This window comes from Xenopus laevis, chromosome 5S (assembly GCF_017654675.1).
Source record: "Xenopus laevis strain J_2021 chromosome 5S, Xenopus_laevis_v10.1, whole genome shotgun sequence".
Taxonomy (NCBI): domain Eukaryota; kingdom Metazoa; phylum Chordata; class Amphibia; order Anura; family Pipidae; genus Xenopus; species Xenopus laevis.
The window spans coordinates 1,162,875-1,186,005 of record NC_054380.1 but is presented as its reverse complement, the minus strand read 5'-3'; the positions used below and the strand labels follow the sequence as shown (position 1 = coordinate 1,186,005).

General features: G+C 39.8%; 1 protein-coding gene across 1 annotated transcript; it reads right to left on the bottom strand.

Annotated features, from left to right (window-relative positions):
• Window positions 1-519: 519 nt before the first annotated feature.
• b3gnt2.S (UDP-GlcNAc:betaGal beta-1,3-N-acetylglucosaminyltransferase 2 S homeolog) lies at window positions 520-18,289 on the bottom strand. The gene is made up of 2 exons (XM_041564167.1): window positions 17,278-18,289; window positions 520-4,044 (listed from the first exon to the last, which is right to left on the bottom strand). Exon 2 carries the CDS (start codon window positions 4,033-4,035, stop codon window positions 2,842-2,844), a length of 1,194 nt encoding a protein of 397 aa, XP_041420101.1. The 5' UTR covers window positions 4,036-4,044; window positions 17,278-18,289; the 3' UTR covers window positions 520-2,841.
• Window positions 18,290-23,131: the final 4,842 nt, after the last annotated feature.

Sequence of the window (23,131 nt, the reverse complement as noted above, 5' to 3'; positions counted from 1 at the left end):
CACTAAGATCAGCAGCTCTTATTAGCCCAGGTTAATGCTTCACCAATGGAGTTGCTTCTCTTGACAAAATAGAGCATTTTGCTTTGAATATAAAAATAGATATTACTTTATAAATAAAAGCGACAATATTACTATAATTAATAATGTAACAATTTCAAATGACATTATATATATATATATATATATATATATATATATATATATATATCTCTATATTAACGGTAAAAATTAATTTCATAAGAAAAGCAGGTTTATGTTCAGTTAGTTGTTACACCGTTTTTTTGGAAGGAGGGCGTAACTTCCTAATTACTTGCACTAAACAACAAAAATATGACATACCCTAGTGTGATTATTTGTATATAAATATATATTATGTGCCATATTGTTTGGCCTTGTGGCTTTAGCATCAGCATGTTGCCTGCTGGCCAGTACTGAGGCTACTGTATATATGCTCATGAAGAAAGTTTTTACGAAGGCAACTAATATGGTGGCAATCCCACAAGCTGGTTGACAAAAAGGTGGACCAATTGATTTAACGTTTATTTACAATATATATATGTGACAGATACAGTCTTATAATCAGGGAATACCCCTGTTTAAAGACGTAAATCATTCAGCAAAATGCCCTGATGAAAACACTGGTCTACCAGCAAGTCAGAGAGTAAACACATTTAAATAACAAAATACAGCACCCTGCCTGGAAAAGGTAAAAAAAAAGAAAAAAAGAGCACAGAGGACATTTTATTTTATCATGTCAGACAAAAATAATCTTCCTTTCAGCTTCTAAGTTTGTATCTTGTGGGCTGGATCAGAAGTTGCACTGGAGAAAGCGTGACAATTTTTAGCAAGGCAGTCATTTATAGAAGGGTCTATTTACTGTACATCAGCACCATGTACATGGCATGAAAGAAGCCACAAATGAAATCCATGTAAGTGGAAAATGGAGTGGAAATAAAGTTTAGATGGGAAACATTGGTATGAAGAGTCGCTGTTTGTGAGCCACAAGGAAAAACACAGATAGATTGTTGACTGTTATTATGTACAGTATCACAGAGAAACTGGGGCCCAATTCAGACACCTCCAATAATCTAATGTAGTGCTGTCCAACTAATTAAATGTAGTGGCCTAATTATTTCTCATATAGCATGTTTGAGGGCCAGATTAAATAAAAATGTCCTACAGTGACGCCTCTGGAGCTTTTGAGCAGCCCTGATCTAATGGATGTCTATCTAACCGCGAACATCGGCTTCATTAACTATTGCCCGGTCTCTAATGATTGATTAAGTACTGATTAATATGTATGGATTCTGGAATCTTACACAGCAAGTACATTTAAAGGCAACTGGTGCAGGATAATGTGTTATGAAGGGCTATGCACAAGTTGATTATACACTTTGTTATCATTGTTGTGTGAAACAGCTACAGTTAATTTCACATTCACTAAGGTGCACAAATTGCTTTCTCACCCCAGCATGTAGTATTAGGCAATAACCCATAGCAACCAGTCAGAAGTTTGCTTTCAAACTGTTGACTGGTTGCTATAGGTTACTGCACCTGGGGTGTATTTATGAACATTGGAGACAAACATCACCAGTGATGTTGCCCATAGCAACCAATGAGATGTGGTCACCTACAACAGGCTGCTATGGGTGACATCACAGGGGATGTTTGTCTCCAATGTTAAACATGCCCCTTCGTGTCTTTTTATATAACACCACTAGTGTGAATAGATAGAATAGATTATTACTTTAAAAGATAAACAAAGTACAAATGTTACACCTTTTTGTTTTTAGCCTCTGTACCAGTTAAAGGCCATCACCGCCCTTTAGTAGTAAAGATCTGTTCCCTCAAAGATATCCAGCAGTTCCAATTTTTCTACTGTGCATTCTGCATTAGTTTTGTACCATTATCTTCTATTACAGATGTAACCTCACATTCTGCTAATGTTTTGCGGATTTCCAAGGACCCATTAAGCGAAGCTCTGAACAGCAGCCCAGAGAATGTTCAGTGCAATGACACGCAAATGACGGCCATACTAGAACAATTTAGTTCTCCTTTAGCCAGCACTCGCTAATACAACTAATTTTTTTTTAAATTAACTCACAGTTTAGAGGATTGACGAATGCTCTGCATAAAATATACATACTACCGTGAACAAAGTCTTAGAATATCTCAGAGTAAGTTCAGGGTAAGATTCAGTTCACTAAGCAGTACATTCTAGCTTTGCACCCGTTAGAAAAGACCTTTCTTCAAGCTTTGTTTCATTTTAAAAACGTCTCTATTAATAAAAAAAAAAAACACACAAAAAACCCCCCAGAATGCACGTTGAAACATATGATGAGACAAGAACTTGGAACATAACATTAAGACAGCCCGTTTGTATAGTAATATTATAAGGTTAAAATGATATGTGTATGTAAATGAATAACCTATAAAATATATCCTTATAAACAATACTTTGGTGATGTAATTGTTCTTATTGGTGCTTAGTGATGTCATTGTGTCACATGACTTAGTGAAACTTGTATATCCCCTGTTGTAAAATAAGAATAGTTTCATGACTAGTGTTAAAGTCTTGTGTTTTTATCTGGTCGTTTAACGTCACCGTGACTTGTAATATGTTTATATCGTACAATAGGGGATATATTTTTTTCCCATCTCTATCGCAGACACAAAAAAACAAAATGTACAGAATTGGTTTACATAAGGAAAGAGACGACACTGAACAAAGAGCGGTCAGAAATCTTGGGAAACATTCAGACATGTGCTGTCTGCACAAGCTCCCCCCAAAATTGCAGTGCAAATACAGGATTGAATTCAGAGGCACGTCATTTCTCCATGCTAACAGTTTAACTGAGAGTCTTGCAGCATCGACCAAATCTTATTAATTTCTTGAGGCTTCCTGGGATGTACTAACATTATGTTTGTGTAGGAGCAAATGCTTTTCTTCTGCTTCTCGTCAATATCAAATGTCTTGAAGCCTTTGTGTTTTTCTGGGGCAATGCCAATTTTTTCGAGGCACATTCCCGTGTACACGTCATCAATAGGATATAGCAGAACCTTAGAAGAAGCTTTGTAGAGTCTCTGGGCTATAGAGCCAGAATATAGGAAGCCACCACCACCTGCATACAGAGGGTAGGAGCCTGTGTATATACTTTCAGGAATGTAGTATTTCAAAGTCTTTTCTCTGTGAGGTCCAGCATCCCTTATTACATCACCTATAAATAAATCTTTGGCTTTTTCTGGAGACAACGTTTTCAAGTAATCCAGGATCAGAGGAGTATTCACAAAAACGTCATCATCCCCTTTAAAGATAAACTGGGCATTAGAACAAGAATGGCTTGCCCACCTGAGAAAGAGAACATCTTTCAGTGTTAAATTAAAGAAGGAGTCCTTATAGTTCCAAAGAAGTATGTCCTTATACATTTCATTTTCATATTTAACCATGCCTGAAAGATCAGGGTAGTTTTCCTCTGGCGGGGTCTCTCCCAAGAGAAACACTCTTACAACTGTCATGTTATTTATTTTCAGTTCCTTGCCCCAAGATTCTCGTATTGCTTGCCTTCGATCAAACTGAGGAATTAAAGATTTTATGGCCAATAGAAGAAAAGGCTTATCCGCACACTTGTTTGGTTGGTCCAACAACAAAGAGTAATTCCTACATTTTATATAATAAAAGAAATCTTTAAATCGGTCTGGCAGTTGCGCAAAATCTTTAACTTCCGCCTGGATACTTGTATCCATGTCACAGGAGTCGGACATGCTTGTATTGGAAGCTACCATTTCTTCCACAGTACTGGTATTTAGCAAATTTAAGATTGGGTTATACAATCTGTCTAGCTTTTGTTGTTCTCTATTCCAATAAGCTTTACTGACAGAGCGTTTTTTCCAGAATTTGCCACTTGGTATCAAAACTTGTCCGTCTGCATTTTTGTCTTGGCTGTCGCTTCTTGATACTTCCACAATAACGTAGATGAAGAGATTCACCATCGTGAGTATCCCCACCAGTTTTAATCTTCTCCTTCCAACACTCATTTCTCATACCTAGAAAGATACAAAAATAAACAATGAGCATCACAGAAATATTTAAAGGGGCTGATTACCTTTAAATTAACTGTTAGCATGACTAACAGTTAATTTAAACTCCAGTTGTGAAGTTGTTAGGGATATTCTGAGTCAATTTGCAATTGGATTTGTTTTTCTTTTGTTATTATTTGTGGTTTTTGAGTTATTTAGCTTTTATTCAGCAGCTCTCCAGTTTCTGCAATTTCAGCCATCTGGTTGCTAGGGTTCCAATTACCATAACAACCATGCATTGATTTGAATAAGAGAATGGAATATGAATAGGAGAGGCCTGCATAGAAAGATGAGTGATAAAAAGTAGCAATAACTATATTTAGCCTTACAGAGCATTTGTTTTAGAAGGGGTCAGTGACCCCCCCATCTGAAAGCGGGAAAGAGTAAAGAAGAAGGCAAATAATTCAAAAACTATTAAAAAAAAATATAATGAAGACCAATTGAAAAGTTGCTTAGAATTAGTTATTCTATAACATAATAAAAGTTAACTTAAAAGTGAACTACCCCTTTAGCGCTTGTTTAACTATTGGTATGGAACTTAAAATCTCATCTCTGGAAACTCCCATAAATACCCCCATTTTTCTTGATATGCACACAAGACTCTCCCTGGGGTGGACAGACAAACAAAAATGACCCAAATCAAATATCCAGTCAGGAGGCAATAAAAGAAAAAGCAGTCTTGCTTGCAGGCAGTGCTTAGTAAAAAGTAAAGAGTACAGAAATCAGGCAATAGAAATAGGCGAGTCACACATGGGAAAAGTCCGAGTAAACATTACACTAGTTAAACAGTAACTATGTCTGGATATAGAAAATAGGGAAGATTCTGAAACCGCTTTACTACTGTATATTCACTGCAGTGATCAGATTAAACAGAGCCCTGTGCTGGGATCAAATTCAATGAACTGTTTTATTAAAAGAGAAAATCATTTTTACAATTTTCAATTATTTGGTTAAAATTCAGTTTAGGGGAGACGGCCTTCCAATAATTTGGAGCTTTCTGGATAATGGATACCATCCCTGTACAAAGAAACCATTGAATGGTATGGAATCTGTTATCCAGAATGTTCTGGACCTTGGTTAGTCTGGATCTCCATACCTTAAGCTTAATGAAAAAACTTTTAAACATTAAACATAAATTTCCCTCAAATTATGGTTTATTATATCTTAGTTGAGATAAAGTACATTCTACAGTTGTATTATTACATAGAAAAATGAAATCATGTAAAAAAATCGGAATTACAGGAGACATGGGACAGGTACAGACGAGAGCCTTCCTGTACTTCAGAACTTTCTGGAAAACAGGTTTTTAGATAATGGCTCCCCTATCTGTAATTAATTACAAACATTAACTGGTGCTTGATCTGAACTTTATTCCAGGTCCCTGGCCTTCCTGACGTTTTTGTTAGAGATGTTTTCTACCAGAAGAAGATCATTTTGAGAACACATAACACTACCAGTACACAGACAAACTCCCATTTAATCAATACAAATACATACCTATACATTTACCTGCCTACACATCTGTTATATAAAATGATCTGACCATCTGTTATGCGTATCAACAAACCAATCACACATCAACATTTTAAAAAGATATCTTTGCGTCTACACAGATGCTATAGAAAAGGAAAAAAAAAAATTACATTTTCTTTGAAAACAATGTTCATTACAAGGACTGCACCATCCAGTATCTCCAGTAACAGCAAAGAAAAATGTTTCCTTTATAATATTATGTAATATTCTATTAGTGTAGGACCCTATAAGCCTCGACTGTTTTTACAGATAATACAAGCCACCATGTTTAAAGCCTGGAGTATGCGGGATATTAATTGTATACAAATAAAATCAGTTTGTAATTGCTGCAATGTTCCCTAAAAGACTATCTGGCCAAATAAATCTGTAAACTTCAGCATCTTCTCCCGTATTCGTAGCAACTGCACATGCACCAAAAGTTCCGTTAATTGCAGACGGGAAGGAGGAGGATCTGAAGATGTGGGAAATGGTGCCCATGAGCTTCAATACGTAAATAAATGACGTGATATACAGGGACACTTTTTGGAATAATGCGAGGAGGAAGCAGGGAGATGGGTAGGGGTTTCTCTTATTGGGGGGGGGGGGTTAGTTCTCCTTTAAAGAAAACGTGGTCTAGTAGCTGAGGGGAGTGTTGGGATGTCATTGGGGGGTATGGCATGGTGCTCCATAGCAGCCTACACAGAGAGAAATAACAAACCTTGTTAAGATAATAATTCATATATACTAAGCACATACATGCAGGGTATAACTGTCTAATAAATGTCCATTATGGAGATAAAGTATTTGCTAACTTATCTGCAGTTCCACAGAGCGGAGATTAAGGGTAAGTCCACACTGGGCGTTTCTGTGGAGACCAATCTCCCCAAACGCCTTCCCTGACTCTGTGCTTATCACACGCGGCGATTCATTTTCCGAAGTCGTCCAAAGTTTCCTTGTGAGGCAACATCGGAAAACGAACCGTCTTCATTTTAGCCGGCGCAGAGTCAGGGAAGGCGTTTGGGGAGATTGGTCGCTGCAAAAACAAGGCAATTAGTCGTCAGGCAACCAAATCTCCCCAAAACGCCCAGTGTGGACTTACCCTTACAGTAGCAAGAGCAGTGCTTCCCTAGTATTTGATTTAGTTGCCTAAAATAATCCTGTATAGAACCTGTGCCAGGGGTTCCAGTAAAGGACGTTCCAGGAGGCAGACCATTATGACGGCTGAATGTGACGCACAAGAAATGATCAGTGAGTCTATTGTGCACGTTTCTGTACAAGAAGCATCCATAGGAAACAGCTCCCCTGAGCATTCACTAACAAGTGTCTTTTGTGAGACCTACAAGCAGGGATGCACTGAATCCATGTTTACAAGGAAGTCAAATATTTCACCATGCCGTGGGCTCGGTTCTCCAAAAGAAAATTCGGATTTGTATTTGGCCGAATCTTTTACAAAGGATTAGGCTGAATGTTAAAATAGTGGATTCGGCGTATCACTACCCGATAACCTAAATGGATTCAGGGCTGGTGCTCAGATGAAGCAGGTTAAATGAATGCACAATGTTGGCTCACGGACCAAGACCCATTTTCCCACTAAAATGAACATTGTGCTCCAAATCTTGTGAGGCAGTGGCTGGAGAAGTAATGAACGGTACATTGCACATAGGTTTATCACTTATACAGGGTGAGGGGGGCTCCAGGCTAATTCCCCAAGTGCAATCCTACACTTTGCTTTTCCTAGCTCAGACGCTTTCATAACCAGCAGCAAATATGTTCAATACAGAATGTGAATGTACACCTATTTAGTATATGGGGATTATCCTCTATTTATTTTAGCTTGTGCATGATGATCTAGCTCAGTGATTCCCAACCAATTGCTTGTGAGTAGGGATGCACCAAATCCAGGATTCGGTTCAGGATTCAGCTGAGATTTGGCCTTTTTCAGCAGGATTCAGATTCGGCTCAATCCTTCTGCCAAGCCGAACCAAAACCGAATTTGTATATGCAAATTAGGGGCGGGGAGGGAAATCACGTGACCTTTTGTCAGAAAACAAGGAAGTAAAAATGGTTTCCCCTTCCCACCCCTAATTTGCATATGCAAATTAGGGTTTGGATTCGGTATAGGATTCGGGGGTTCGGCCGAAATCTGAAATAGTGGATTTGGTGCATCCCTACTTGTGAGAAACGTTATTCACTGCCCCTTCGATGTTGCTCCCAGTGACCTCAAAGCAAGTTTTCGCTGCATAAAAACCAAGTGTACTGCCCAACACAGAGACTCCCTATAGGGGCTACAAAATAGTCTCCAACTCTCTTTACAATTGAATGTGGCTCTGGAGTAAAAAAAGGTTGGGAGTCCCGGATTTAGCTAATGTTGAAAAGAACCATCTCTCTTGTACACATTTGTATTATACAGGAGTGGCGCTGCCATAATGTCTAGAGATTGTATCACCAGGCCCAGCAACAAATATCCACCTGGCACAACAATGACAGTTCTATGGTACGTTAAACCTTTTCACCAACAATAAATAACAGAGAATGCTGATGGAAATGGACATCGGGTCTTATGACTGAAATTATTCCCTGCAGTTGGTCAGCTTTAAAGACTAGTTCCATGGTTAGAGATAAAAGCAGGGACAGCTGGGAATGATGGATTAGTTTTGTTTCCAAAGGTTATAAAGAAGGAATGCCTCTGCCAAGGCAATAAATATGGCAGCACCTATGCAAATAAGCAGAGAAGGAAACGTTCTGTTTCTAGGAGAGATTGTGTTCTCTTATGTGATGCTAGATCTGCCATTGGTTACACGTGCCGCTGTGTGTATATCCATACATGCACTGCTTGTGGGCCCTATGAAAATATAACGAGAAAATAAATGGCAAGTTCCCAAAATACAAAAATATTTACCTAAAATTATACAGCTTTGGTGCGTTTGTTTGCAAATGGTACAGCCTTCTGCTTGGTCTATAGGTTTCAGTGTTCAGACACACACATATTTATGTGGGAAACCATTTGTGTCTATTCTGTTTCCTGAAATTCAATTCCTGAAGTCGCCTTGCAAGGAACAACATATAAGTTTTCTCACCGTTGATTTACATTCTTGCCAGTGGGATTAGTCACATTTATCCCAGGCGACTAAACTACACCCATACCTCCCACTCTCCTGTTTTTAGAGGGACAGTCCCTCTTTTGACAGCTCAACCCGCAGTCCCTCGTTTGTACTGGAAATTCCAGTTTTTCTCTGCACTGAACATCCAGAAAAAGAAACAAAGTTTCTAACTTAATTGGCTTTTGGCAGAGAGCCCAGAACAGCCACAGCTGCCGATATGATATAACAATTTCAAGATAAGCAAATAAGTAATTGTAACAATATAATATAACAGGTCCCTTGGGAGAAGTTAGACTCACAGCTTCACCTTCATTAGCAAAACTGTAATAACTGAAGAAAAAAAAACCCAGAAACATGTTCAAACTTTCATAACCTGCCAAATTTTGTAAAATGAACATGGTAATTAGGGCGTATGGCCACAAAAAATGGGCGTGGTCAAAAATGCACGCGCCACATGTTGCGTCAGAAGCTTGTAGGTCCGACATTACTATTTATCAGGAACCAATAAACCTGCCTGTATGTTTTTGGAACCTAGTTCTGCCAGCTCTTGCCACAGCAAAAAAATAAATAAATAATTATATATATATATATATATATATATATATATATATATATATATATATATATATATATATATATATATATATATATATATATATATATATATATATATATATATATATATATATATATATATATATATATATATTAATATTAATGAGAGGTATACGGGGTAAAAAAAAGCAGGGTGTGTTTTTTGCGTGATATACACCTGTCACGGTGGTAGAAGATCAGGGGTGTAACTGCACCAGACTGTTTGTCAGTTCACATAAAAGAGAAAAAACATGACAATTGTGTCTGAAGCTGTAATTAGCCCATTACACAATGAACCTTATTATCTGGGCAAAGGAAGAACACACTAGTAATGTATTAGATCTCTTCATCAAATCTGATTCTGACTTCCGCATGAAAAAGACTGCGGGGAGGAGATACTGAAGATTAATTATTATAGAAATGGTACATTATTTTAACTGAGAATACTTAGGTTTCTTTGTAATTTTTTTTTTATGATAGTTCCCCTTAAAATACCCATTTCCTTCTTTACAGATAAATACAGAAGTGTGTTCCACTAAGCAGGGGGACAAAATCTAACGTTTTTACCATTTGAGCTTTAATAACTAACCCTCCAAGTGTTTTATTCATTCTGATCACTGCTGCATTTTTCTTAACTCTCCTGTGCTCATTAGGTTTTAGATAAGTATCGGGTAAATCATTTACAAATATGTTTGGTTGTAAGGTCACATTCACAAGTGTACTACTAACCTTGTATTCTAAAAGATCCATCTGGCTAATTATATAATGACAATTATGTCTTTATTCTTAAAATAAAAGTTATTAATATGAAGGGATTTTTAAAAAAAAGGAATATAAGGAAGAAGATTCACAAACACATAATAAATTTGAATTCTCTAATTTCAATAAGTGACTAGTTAGCCTGGCAGTGGCTCTTGTTCAGTCATCCAGTCAACAGGAGCCCATTCACCAACCATTTCCAGGGTTATTAAAGGGGTTGTTCACCTTCCAAACACTTTTTTCAGTTTAGTAGTTTTCAGATTGTTCACCAGAAATAGACTTTTTTTTCCCAATTGCTTTTTGTTTTCTATGGTTTTACCAAAATTGGAGTTAATGTTTGTGTAACTAGTGTTTCAGTCTGGCACATCAGTGATCCAGGAGCATCTGAACTGTTACAATTTGCTACATTTAGTTGTTACAATAAGTTGATCCATTTAGTTGTTACAATTAGTTGATCCATTTCTCAGCAGCATCTGTGGAATATTAACAACTATTGTATCAAGTCTATCAGCTGCCTTTAATGAAACTCAGGGATACTGCTCACCATGGACAAAATGTATCAATTTAGAAAAGTTCGGCGACCCCCTCTCCCAGAGCGGCTTTAAAAGGTTTAAAATTATATTTAGAAAATAGAAAGTAATTGCAACAAGTCTTTAGTTGTTTTCAGACACTTCACCAGAAATAAACTGGTGGTACACAGGGAGATTAGTTGGCCAGCGACTGTCAGGAACCGCCGCCCAGAGCTCCAGGTGGCGCACCCTTCCCCGCCGGCGTCGCTCCCAAAATGGCGTGGGTAGCGGTGCCGGCGCAATGACGTCAGCGCGACGATGTTGGCACGGACGCCGACGCATTGATGCTGACGTCACCAAATTCGTAAATATAAGGGCGCCCTGGCCATCTAGACGCTGCCCAAGTATAGGATTTGTTTATTATCATTCCTGGGTAATTTATTATTATTATTCTGGACTTTTGAACCTCTGCCTAGACTTGGATTATGATCCATTGTGCCTGCCTTGAACCATTGCCTGGACTTTGACCTTGTATTTGCCTTAGCCCTTGTCTGTACCTTGAACCTGAACTTTGACGCCTAAAGGCTTCCTCCTTGGTCCTGACTCTCCCACTGGGAGCCGATAGGCCCCCTGACAGCGACATCTTCTCTACTGCGGATGACTAATCTCCTTAAATGCCTTGCTGCCGGCAAGAATACGAATCGCCGGTGGGATGGCATACAATCGCTTTGCATTTTCAAAGTCGCCTCACCACAAGAAGGCATTTGGGGAGATTAGTCGCCTGCCATTGAAGATATTTGTTGCTGGGCGACTAATCTTCCAGTGTGCCACCACCCTTACAAAGCATTTTGTACTACAGCGTCTATTAATAGGCAAATCAAAGGTCAGTACAAACGTTAATTAGCTTTCCACTCAGGTGTGTATATATTGCGCACGTAACAATAATATAATAATTAGAAGATTGCTGCACCAGGAATGCAATTACTTGGATTAGATGAAGAAATATAGTGAAACGAGTCCTTCTGCACAGCCATAATTCAGCATAACAGGTACAGCGCAGATCCCATGCTCAGAAAATACTGAACGCTCAATTGAAAAGCAGTGCAGCCTGAACATTAACCAAATGCTAAACTGCCCGTGCACCAAGTACGTGAACACAACAACTGTCAAGAGCACTGATCACACCTGACCCTTGTAAGAGCGCATGTGCAATTGCGGTGCAGGGGATTTCATGTATACAAAGATATAGGGCAGTCCTAGGCAGCACCATGTAATAATGCCCATACACTGGCAAACCTTTACAGCACCCCAACCAGGTCTAGCAACACCTTCATTGATGGAATACATATGAGAAGAAATCCATGTGTAAAGCTGCCTTTCTAGCTTCTTTGCTTTCAATCATCTTATGCCATTTTTTACACCAAGAATGTAGGAATAGCTCTCCTAACTAGGCTTACATTCGTACATGGCAGTGGCCAAACGGCCTAACCAAACATGGATGTATATGACCAGCTTTGTATTGGTGTATTAGAGGTCACTCTATTCAACTCACCAGACATCATGTCTCTCTACATGCAGAATTTGTGCAAAAGTGAGTTCTAATTCATCTGCTAGGAAAGGAGCCCCCCTATAAGATATATTGGATGTAACCGTCAATGAATATCTGACACCCAACTGCTGCATGAAGACAGAATGAAGAGAAACAGATACTGAGAGAGGGATAGTGAACATAAACCTGATTATTTCAGAAACAATGCAGAATATTTAATTGATTGTACTTAGAAAGTTTCTTATTTCAGTATGAGGAAGTTTATATTAAATTTTCATTTTCGTGATAGTTACCCTTTAAAAACACACAGAGCTACTAGTAGCAGCTACTACAAAATGTCAAAAAAAATACCCTGCCCTAGACAGTGTCTTAGCAAAGCCAATTATGACTATTGTTTATTTTGTAACCACAACAGGTAGCTGATACTAGTAGCTCTGTGTGACTTCACCCTTAGGGCAGTGGCACACAGGAAGATTTATTGCCCGCAATTATTTATGAGCAAGCGCAGGCAACAAAACTCCCAAAATCCCAAATCGTTAATCGCTGGTGGTATGTGTAGTAATATATATAGACCGATTGTAATTAATCCTTAAGTAGAAGGTATCCTGAGTTTTTAATACAGATATTTAGAGCCGAGTCGTCAGATATACAGTAGAACCAATAGAGTTCTACCTTTATCGGACTATTCAGCAATAAACACTTGCCGATGTTTGCATCAAAAGTTTCTGATTTGGCCGACCAATATCCAAGTCTTTTGCCAATAATCGGTCGGCTCCTCTTTTGACATACATGTAATTAAAGTGATTGTTCACCTTTAAGTTAACTTTCAGTATATTACAGAATGGCCAATTCTAAGTAACTTTTCAATTATTAGTTTTTTAATTAATGATTTGCCTTTTTATTTGGTTTGCAGCTTTCAAATGGGGGTCACTGACCCCATCTAAAAAAAAATAAAATAAACTCTCTAAAAGGTGGCCATAGACGCAAAGATCCGCCATTAACGAGAATGGCTATATCGGGGGTAACCTGAACGTTCGGCTGAACGATCCGATTACGATGTGCAATGGGCTACGGCAGGATCGGTCGGGTCAAAATCAAACCCGACCGATTGACCAAACGACCGATCTCCGCCGGACGAAAGATGACGGCACTCTCCACACACGATCCGAAAATCGTACGAATCCTCGATTCATACGATAGGATCTGTGCGTCTATGGCCAGCTTTAGGCTACAATTTCATTGTTATTGCCATGTTTTATTGTTCATCTTTCTATTTAGGCCTCTCCTATTCCAGTCTTTTATTCAAATCAGTGCATGGTTGCTAGGGGAATTTTGAGCCTAGCAACCAGATTGGTGATATTGCAAATTGAAGAGCTGCTGAATAAAAGCAAAATAACTTAAAAACCACAAATAAAAAACAATTGCAATTTGTCTCAGAATATCCCTCTCTACATCATGCCAACAGTTAATTTAAAGCTGAACAAACCCTTTAAGTTGTGTACAATAATATTGTGAGCATACACGGAGGAGGGATGATTAAAAAAAAAGAAAAAAAAAAAAAAGACCTCTCCCTTTATCCCATGAACAGTGTCTAGGCAGTATTTGCACAGGATCTTCAACCAAAACATCTGGCTTTTACTGGTGTTTTTTTCCCCCTGAAGTCTCTGAAACCCTGAAAGTAACTAAAGCTGGCAATAGACGCAAAGATCCGATCGTACGAATCAACGTACGATCGGACTTTCCCATCTCCCGACCCTCCACTAACCATTCAGATCAAAGTCTTTACCATTCCGATCAAATAAGAACAGATCACCCAATGTTCTGCCCCTGACGGCAATCGTACGATACTTATGTCTGACAACACTAGTGACAATCTCCCTCTGAAAATCGTACGATCGGCAATACACGCAGAGATATTATCGGCAGACGACAGAAATTTTCTAACCTGTCCCATCGACCAAACGACCGATCTCCGATGGACGAAAAATGTTGGGACTCTTCACACATGGTCCGAAAATCGTACGAATCCACGATTCGTACAATCGGATCTTTGCGTCTATGGCCAGCTTAAGGCTCACAAACACTCTTACAAAAGTTGCGCAAAGTGCCAGCAGTGCATCGGGAGGAGCAAAGTTTTATTACCAAATCTTTCCAATCCCCCAAGCCAGAATGTACAGAAAGAATTGGGAGATTGTCCCAAACAGGAGAGAAAAAGAGCTGGAAAGTAGAGGCCATCCAGAGACAACTCCTACTCTTATCTTTGCTAACAGAAAAACTAGGAATGCAGTGTACTGGTCTGGCTGCATCATGGCACATGTTTTGTATTGCTTGTTCCCCTTCTATCCCCTGTATTTGCAAAAAAAAATTTTTTCAAAGCACATCAGTTAATAGTCCAGCAGAATTCTGCACTGAAATCCATTTCTCAAAAGAGCAAACAGGTTTTTTTATATTTAATTTTGAAATCATGACATATTGTCAGTTTCCCAGCTGCCCCAGTCATGTGAATTGTGCTCTGATAAACTTCAAGTTGGATTGATATCACTTCCTCCCTTTCCCCCCCAGCAGCCTAACAACAGAACAATGGGAAGGTAACCAGATAGCAGCTCCCTAATACAAGATAACAGCTGCCTGGTAGATCTAAGAACAACATTCAATAGTAAAATCCAGGTCCCACTGAGACACATTCAGTTACATTGAGTAGGAGAAACAACAGGCTGCCAGAAAGCAGTTCCATCCTAAAGTGCTGGCTCTTTCTGAAAGCCCATTACCAGGCAAAATGAGCTGAGATGCACCTACACACCAATATTACAGCTAGATACAGTTGCTGGTTCGGGAATGACATTTAATATTGTACAGTCAATTATTTGCAGTGTAAACAGTGTCATTTAGAAATAAAAACTACATCATAAATATCATAACAGAAAAAATAAGAAAATTTTCCAGGGGATACCAAATATGTCTACAAAGTTGACTTTGCATATGCAAACTGTCTGGTAACCTCTTGGAAATAAATAAATGAAAAAAAAAAAAAAAAAGATGACAACAGATTACCTTTAAGCTAAATGGAGTACAAGTCTACATCAGCTTCCTACATTCACCTCCTTGTGCCTTAAAGGGGTTGTTCACATATAACTTTTAGGAGGTTATTTATCAAAATCTGCATTGTTCTCATGTTTTAAATAAAATAAGGTCCAATCAAACTAGAATCTGCAATTTACCCTTATTTATCATTAAAAAGACCACGAAAAAAAGTCACATCAGAAAAAAATGTCAACTTTTTCAGATTGTTGCACGAAAACTCAAATTTTTCAGATCATTGTGCGAAAAATCTGATTTTTTTTTTAATATTTGCCTCTCTTCTGGCTCTTTCCAGCTTTCAAATGAGGGTCACTGACCCCTGCTGCAAAAAAAATATATATTGGTTTTTATTTTTATTATATTTCTATCCAGGCCCTCTCCTATTTATATTGCAGTCCTTCATTGAAACCACTGACTGAACACTAGTCACCGGATAGCTGCTGACATTCCAAACTGAAGAGCTGCAGAACAAAAAGCTAAACAAGCAACAAATAAAAAAAAACCAAGACCAATTATAAATTGTCTCAGAATAGCACATTCATACCAAGAAGAAATTTAAAGGCAAAGAACCCCTTAAATGTAATATTTTTGGGTTCCCCCTATGGGACTGCTATATTGTACCTTTGTACATTCAGGTTTGAGATATTTGCACAAACATTTTTATAACACACTGTTATATCTATCCTCATCACAGATGTTTGTATTCCATGAAATAAAATGCAACGTATAATGCAACGCTGCTGGCAGGGGCCTGAGACAATCTCATACAAGCCATCACTACCCTTTAACCCTTTACATGCCACGAGTAAGCAGTTAACAAAGAGCATAAATCAAAGAGAAAGCCAGAATCTATGGTTGTGACAAAATGGTAATTTCATGCCAAAGCTGTAGGTTCTGCCGGGTATATGAAAGCTTAAAGCATTACCAAGTGTTTGAATAACTGTAGCCTTCTGCTTTTTACATAAACCTTTTTTTATTAGTAGAACAATTATTATAATTTGTGATCCCTTGTAACAAAGAATGAGATCAGAAAAGTGATTTTTGTAAATAAAACACTCAAAGCAGGGGTGTAAGTAGAGAGGAGGCAGACCCTGAAGCTGCAGGGGAGCCAGGAAGTATAGGGGCCCCATGAGGCCCTAATTCATATACAATTTTTAAGAAGACTTGAGTGTTTTGGTCACCAGCAGTGGGTAAGTCCCAGGGCACCATAAACTAAAAGGGGTTGTTGACCTTCAAACAACTAGTTGTTTTCAGATAGATCACCAGAAATAACCACTTTTTCCAATTACTGTCTATTTGTCACTGTTTTTTTTTCTAATACTAAAGTGTAAAGTGTCATTTTTCACCTTCTAAAGCAGCTCTGGGAAGGGGTCGCTGACCCTGTAACTAAATAGATACATTTCTTGTTACTGCTGAGCAGAATCTCTGGATTTCATTACAGGCAACTGTTAGAATTGATACAATAGTTGCGAATACTCCGGAGATAGTGCTGAGAAATGGATCAACTAAACGCAACAACTAAACGTAGCAAATCGTAACAGTTTAGGGTCGGGGCACACAGGCAGATTCGGGGAGATAAGTTGACAGACGACAAATCTCCTCTTCTTCGGGCGACTAATCTTCCAGAACTGCCTTCCGCCGGCTAAAATGAAAATGGGGGGCAGGCACTGGGAGCGCTTCCTTTTTCCGAAGTGGCCCATAATTGCCTCACAAGGAAATTTGGAAACGGAAGTGACCCTAGTGCCGCCCCCAGGTGATTTTCATTTTAGACGGCCGTAAGATTAGTCGCCCGAAGATGAGGAGATTTGTTGCCTGTTGACTAATCTCAAACATTCAACTTTACACTTAGATTTTGGAGAAACAAATAAATAATAACAATGGAAAAGTCTTTATTTGTGGGGAAGAAAGTGAAGTGAAAGTGAAGTGGAAGGTAAAGCAGAAAGTTTAGGGGAGTATGTAAGAAGTGACAGTTGTAAAGTGACCTCATTACTGGCGGTGACGTAGAGAAGTGACGTAGAAGTGTGGGGGGCTGCACAGAACAAACACACACACACACATATAAGATATAGAAATATAAAGACCCCCAGGAATTATTTACCGTGTGTGTCCGGACGATGCGGCCGATTTCTCTGGACTCCTGAGTCGTCTCCAAATCGGATCATTGTCCCCCCGGATTCATCACTCGGCAGCCGCCTCCCCCACAGGTGCCCAAAGTCCCGACGTCCAACACAGCGAGTAATGAGCGGACTCGGAGCAGCCCAAATACGCGGCGGGGGGGGTCCCGGGATTCACTTCACTCCGTCACTGGAGTCTCAGCAGATCGGGAAAAACCAAATCCAAACACGAAGCAGACGACGAGAGAAAGTCGCAGTCGCTCAGTAATAAGAACAAGCCGTAAGTATCGGCGCCCGGGGGAATTTGCTGCTGCAGCAACGCGCCTCCAACTGACTCTCTGGAATCAAATACAACGCGACGCTTTACCAGAGCTGCCCGGGGGAGTCCGCCCAATCCGCGTCATCCTTACTCCCTCAGCAACCAATCAGCGAGGGCGTTGGACAGAGCGCGGTGGCTTGGGGCAGAGGTGAGCGGTTAGACAGGTGATCAAAGCGCATCTGAGGTGAAGTTGTGGAGCCGCTTTTGTGTCTTAACGTCCCATCAGTCTCTCACGCCTAACGCTTGTTATTTGGCAAATATTACTTCAGGCTTTACACCGGGGGCGAGACATTCATTCTCCCACCTTTGTTTATTTCATCCCTGTCGCTTGTAGTTTCTCCCCCCAAATCAACTCTCCTGTCAGACCGGACTGTACCACGTGAGACCGGACTGTACCAAGTGAGACCGGACTGTACCACACGGGTGCCCCCGCCACTAGCAGCACAATGAGAAGGTTCATTTGTTGGTAAAACCAACGTTGGCAAAATGGCTTCGTTTTGGGGGGAAAAATGTACTTTTTGTTTTAATTCTCGGACGCAAAGTCTGTTTTTTCACATCCTTTAAAATAATGTTGATGAGCGAAGGAGATGATGTCCTTGTGTCCCAGTTAATGACTGAGGTAGAAGAAATGATCATTATAGGGGAACCCATTGGACCATCTATAGAAACAGAACTTATCTCCTGCCCTATCATTTGGCTAAATTGGTATTGGGCCCTCCGCTCATTGGCTCCTTTCTATACAGACTTCATCCAATCTGTCCATTATTTATCAGCTCTCATGGAAATAAACTTCATACATCCATACGGTCACTTTGGGAGAAGTAACTTAATTATGTTTGTGTCCTTCATGTGAATATGATCAGACTTTCTACAGATGCCATTCCCTTTTTTTATTATTATTTCTGTAACTTCATTTTCTTTTCTTTTAATGTACTTTATGCTTTTCCTTTTATTTGTGAATGTATACCATAAATGCAACAAATAAAGCGTTATAAAAAAAATAAATAATGGTCATCGTTAGCCAGTTGCCCTGGCAACAAATAATCCCATAATAACCAGTGATGCCCAGCTGTACCTTTTAGAGCTATAATGACTATTCCGAGTCTTTACCAGAGCTGCCCAGGCAAGTCCCTCACAGACGAAAAGTCTCTCACAGACGACAAGTCCCTCACAGACAGACCCTCACAGACAGTCCCTCACAGACAGTTCCTCACAGACAAGTCCCTCACAGACAGTCCCTCACAGACAGTCCCTCACAGACAGTCCCTCACAGACAGTTCCTCACAGACAGTTCCTCACAGACAAGTCCCTCACAGACAGACCCTCACAGACAGACCCTCACAGACAGTCCCTCACAGACAGTCCCTCACAGACAGTCCCTCACAGACAAGTCCCTCACAGACAAGTCCCTCACAGACAGACCCTCACAGACAGACCCTCACAGACAGTCCCTCACAGACAGTTCCTCACAGACAAGTCCCTCACAGACAGTCCCTCACAGACAAGTCCCTCACAGACAGTCCCTCACAGACAGTTCCTCACAGACAAGTCCCTCACAGACAGACCCTCACAGACAGTCCCTCACAGACAGTCCCTCACAGACAGTCCCTCACAGACACGTCCCTCACAGACAAGTCCCTCACAGACAGTCCCTCACAGACAAGTCCCTCACAGACAGACCCTCACAGACAGACCCTCACAGACAGTCCCTCACAGACAGACCCTCACAGACAGTCCCTCACAGACAGTTCCTCACAGACAAGTCCCTCACAGACAGTTCCTCACAGACAAGTCCCTCACAGACAGTCCCTCACAGACAAGTCCCTCACAGACAGTCCCTCACAGACAGTTCCTCACAGACAAGTCCCTCACAGACAGACCCTCACAGACAGACCCTCACAGACAGTCCCTCACAGACAGTTCCTCACAGATGACAAGTCTCTCAAAAACAAGTCCCTCACAGACAGTCCCTCACAGATGACAAGTCTCTCAAAAACAAGTCCCTCACAGACGGTCCCTCACAGACAAGTCCCTCACAGACAAGCCCCCACTGTTCACAGGGTTGTCAGGCTTAATTTTCAAAAACCAGCCAAAGTCGGCAACAAGACCAGCCAAGAGCTTGGCACTTCAAAAGTAGCCCAAAAAATAGCACAATATGTGCAGTGAAACAAAGTCTAAAAAATAAATGAATATATGTGAAAATAAGCCTTTTTCAAATTTTCACTGTTTTGCACTTTTTTCCATAAAGCAAAATGGGACAGATTCACCCATCAACAGGGGTGTAACTACAGGGGGGGGCAGGAGGTATAGGGGCCCCATAAAACGTGTACTGCCAATTAGAACCTTGTATAGACTGCTAGTCCACATAGGGGCTACCAAATAGCCAATCACAGCACTTATTTTGCACTACCCGGGAACATTTGTCATGCTTGCATTGCTCTCCATCTTTTTGCATCTGAATGTGGCTCACAGCTAAAAAAAAAGGTAGTGGAACCCCAATTTAAAGGAGTAGAAAAGCTACAGACAGTATATTGCCAATAGATTAGCCACGATAGTACAAGCTATAAGACTATATTTATTCTGCAGAATGTTTTACCATACCCGATTAAACCGCTCTAGAAGCTCCCTGTTTAGGATAGCAGCTGCCATATTGGCTTGGTGTGACATCACTTCCTGTCTGAGTCTCTCCCTGTCTCACTCATAGCTCTGGGCTCAGATTACAGCAGGGTGGGGAGGGGAAGAGGAGCAAACTGAGCATGCTCAAGCCCTAGCCCTGGAGGTTTAAGCTGAAAACAGGAAGTCTGATACAGAAGCCCATGAGTACACAATAGAAGGAAAGAAATGTGGGGTTTCTTTTAACAGAGGACTCAGAGCAGCATTACTTTGAGGGTTTACTGGTGTATTTACCGTATATAGACCTTTCTGATAAAACTTACTTACTTTTTTTTTTTGATTGCCAGTACATTTGGGTGTGCTAAGGTAATGCAGAAGGCTGACAAAGCATTTGGTTGTAGCACCACACCTATTATTAATTGCACCTACTGTGTTTCATCCTATTGCAGAATAGAGAGAGTAGCAGAAACTGACTCAGCTCCATTTACAATTACATTAGTTTGGGTTTCAGAAGAGATTGAGCTTGATGTGACAAATGAAAATGACAACAGGTATGTTGCATGACTAAAAATATCAGCAATTTATGTGCGAGGATATTCAGTAAAGAATGCCTTATAATCTAAGATTTTTCAACACATGCGGTTTAAAGCGTATACTCACACTCCAGATAATATGCAGGAAGTTTAACTGATGATATCGACTCTTGTGCATGCAATTTAGATTGTCAGCTCCAATATCAACAATTTCTCTAGAGCAGCGTGGAAACATGTCAACGCTCAGGTCCGGACTGAGAATTAAAATAGGCCCTGGCATTTCAGGTACACAGAGGCCCAATCAGCCCCCACCAGCCCACTAAATAGTGACTTTCTATGGGACCTTATAGCAGCCCCTCTGGCATTTGGCAGAACCCACAGATTGCCAGTCCGGGCCTGTCAACGCTATTTAAATATGGATCAAAACAGCCAGTATTCAATATAAAGCTATACAAGAGTATTTGCATGTATTTTGCCTTGGATGTTTTCTGATTTGTCAAATACTTTGTTTATCCAGACCAAGAAGGTATAAAGGATGTCGTTGGCTAGTTGGTGGCCTCTGTGCACACTGTCACCCTATAGGTGGCTCTGTTTGGCAGTACATCTTCTTTTTATTCAATCAAAATGTGCCACAAAACCAGGAATCTAAAACTAAAAACCTGTTTATGGGACACTGGGAGCACCAAGCAAGGGGTTGTTGAGTAACATGATACAAGTTACTGGTTGTTGACTACTGTGCTAGGGGCTTGGTAGAAATACCTACATCTCAAGGCTGGTTTTAACTCTAGGGCTTTCATGAAGCCACTGGTTAAACTACAGCAATGAGCTACATTTTTCCCCAGGTACAATTTGCAACATGTGAAAATTCTATGGTTAAGATTTTTTGCCATGGAAAAAACATGGTGACAAAACATCCATAGACCCCAATGTATTTTATGCAAAAATTCTCTGAGCAATAAAAAAGGTTTATAGATTCCAATGTATGTAAACATACCCATGGGGCAGATTTATTAATGCTCGAATCTTCGGCTACTAAAACCACAAACCAGTTCTTAAATTCTTGTGTGGTTTCTGAATTTGAATACCATGTCTTCCTGTTGATCGTTTTTTAATTTCGCAACTAAGAAATAAAAATCCCAGCAGGTTTTAGGCACCAAGCTTTTTTAATTTTTAGAAAACCCCACCTGGGGAACCGAGGTATTCAAATGCAGAAACTATACAAGAGTTTAGGAACTCGCATGTGGTTTTAGTAGACAAAGACTCAATCATTAATAGATCTGCCCCTTAGACTCCAATGTATTGTGTGCGGAAATGTCACTGCTAAAAAAATTCACAGCAGAAAAAGTTGCCACTTAAGAAACACCCATTGATTTCAATGCTTTTTACGAATTTTCACTTTCACTCCAGATTTGCTCATCACTTGTTATGTATTTTGCGCTTGCACAAAAATCATCACATTAGGCTAAATGGTGAATGGGCGATTGACACAAGATATTGGTGTATATTCGTATCAAGTATCTTTGCGAATAGAGTCAAAGTTGGCTCAGTTTTGCATGTGTTCTTAATGATCCCTAATATTCATTAAAAGAGCAGAAAACATTGTGTAATTGAGTATTACACAATACAAGTAGTTTTACAGTGTGACGTTTAGAGACATAATAACCAGAATATGAGGTACCTTAATAAAATTCTAGATTTTATTTGAAGGCGTAATGCAAATGACACATAATATTAAAAAAAAGGAAACACAGGTGAAAGGGGACCAGCAGGTTTTAGTCATAAACACTACGTAAGATGAAAATCATTTTAGCTAAGCTTTGTGCATGTCGATGTGTCTGCTGTGCTTGGAAAGCAACAACAACCCCATTCCTATACTCAATGACAGCAAAACAACCAAAACAGCTCTGCAGTTTCTACTAGAGATTTGCTTGTATATACTGAACAAGTAATATGAACTAATTATTAACTGCTGAAATTGCCATATTCAGACCGAGCCAATTTTTAGCATCACCATCATAATTTAGGATTGCCTATTTATAAAGCATAAAAAGTGTTCCATTGAAATTTGAAAACAAAATTTAAATGACTTGCTATAGAAATGGAAATTACATCAAATTGCAAAATCTTAGGGTAATGTATGCAGGGTCGCCTGATCAGGCTGATTTTTGTCCGTGTGTACACAACACTGAAACCCAAACAGTCCGTTTTGAAAAACTGGCTTTTCCAGTTCAAAACTGGACATGTGGCAACCCCAAATGTAATTATTCTTGTACCATTAGTTGGACAAAACCATACAGGCAGGTGATTGGATGCTGATTACAGGGACAATTGACAGCCAGGTGCCTGAGGTTCCACCCCCAATGCCAAATGTTC

Bases quoted from the DNA above. Each gene is read 5' to 3' on its own strand.
- b3gnt2.S (XM_041564167.1), bottom strand. From the start codon at position 4,035: ATGAGTGTTGGAAGGAGAAGATTAAAACTGGTGGGGATACTCACGATG.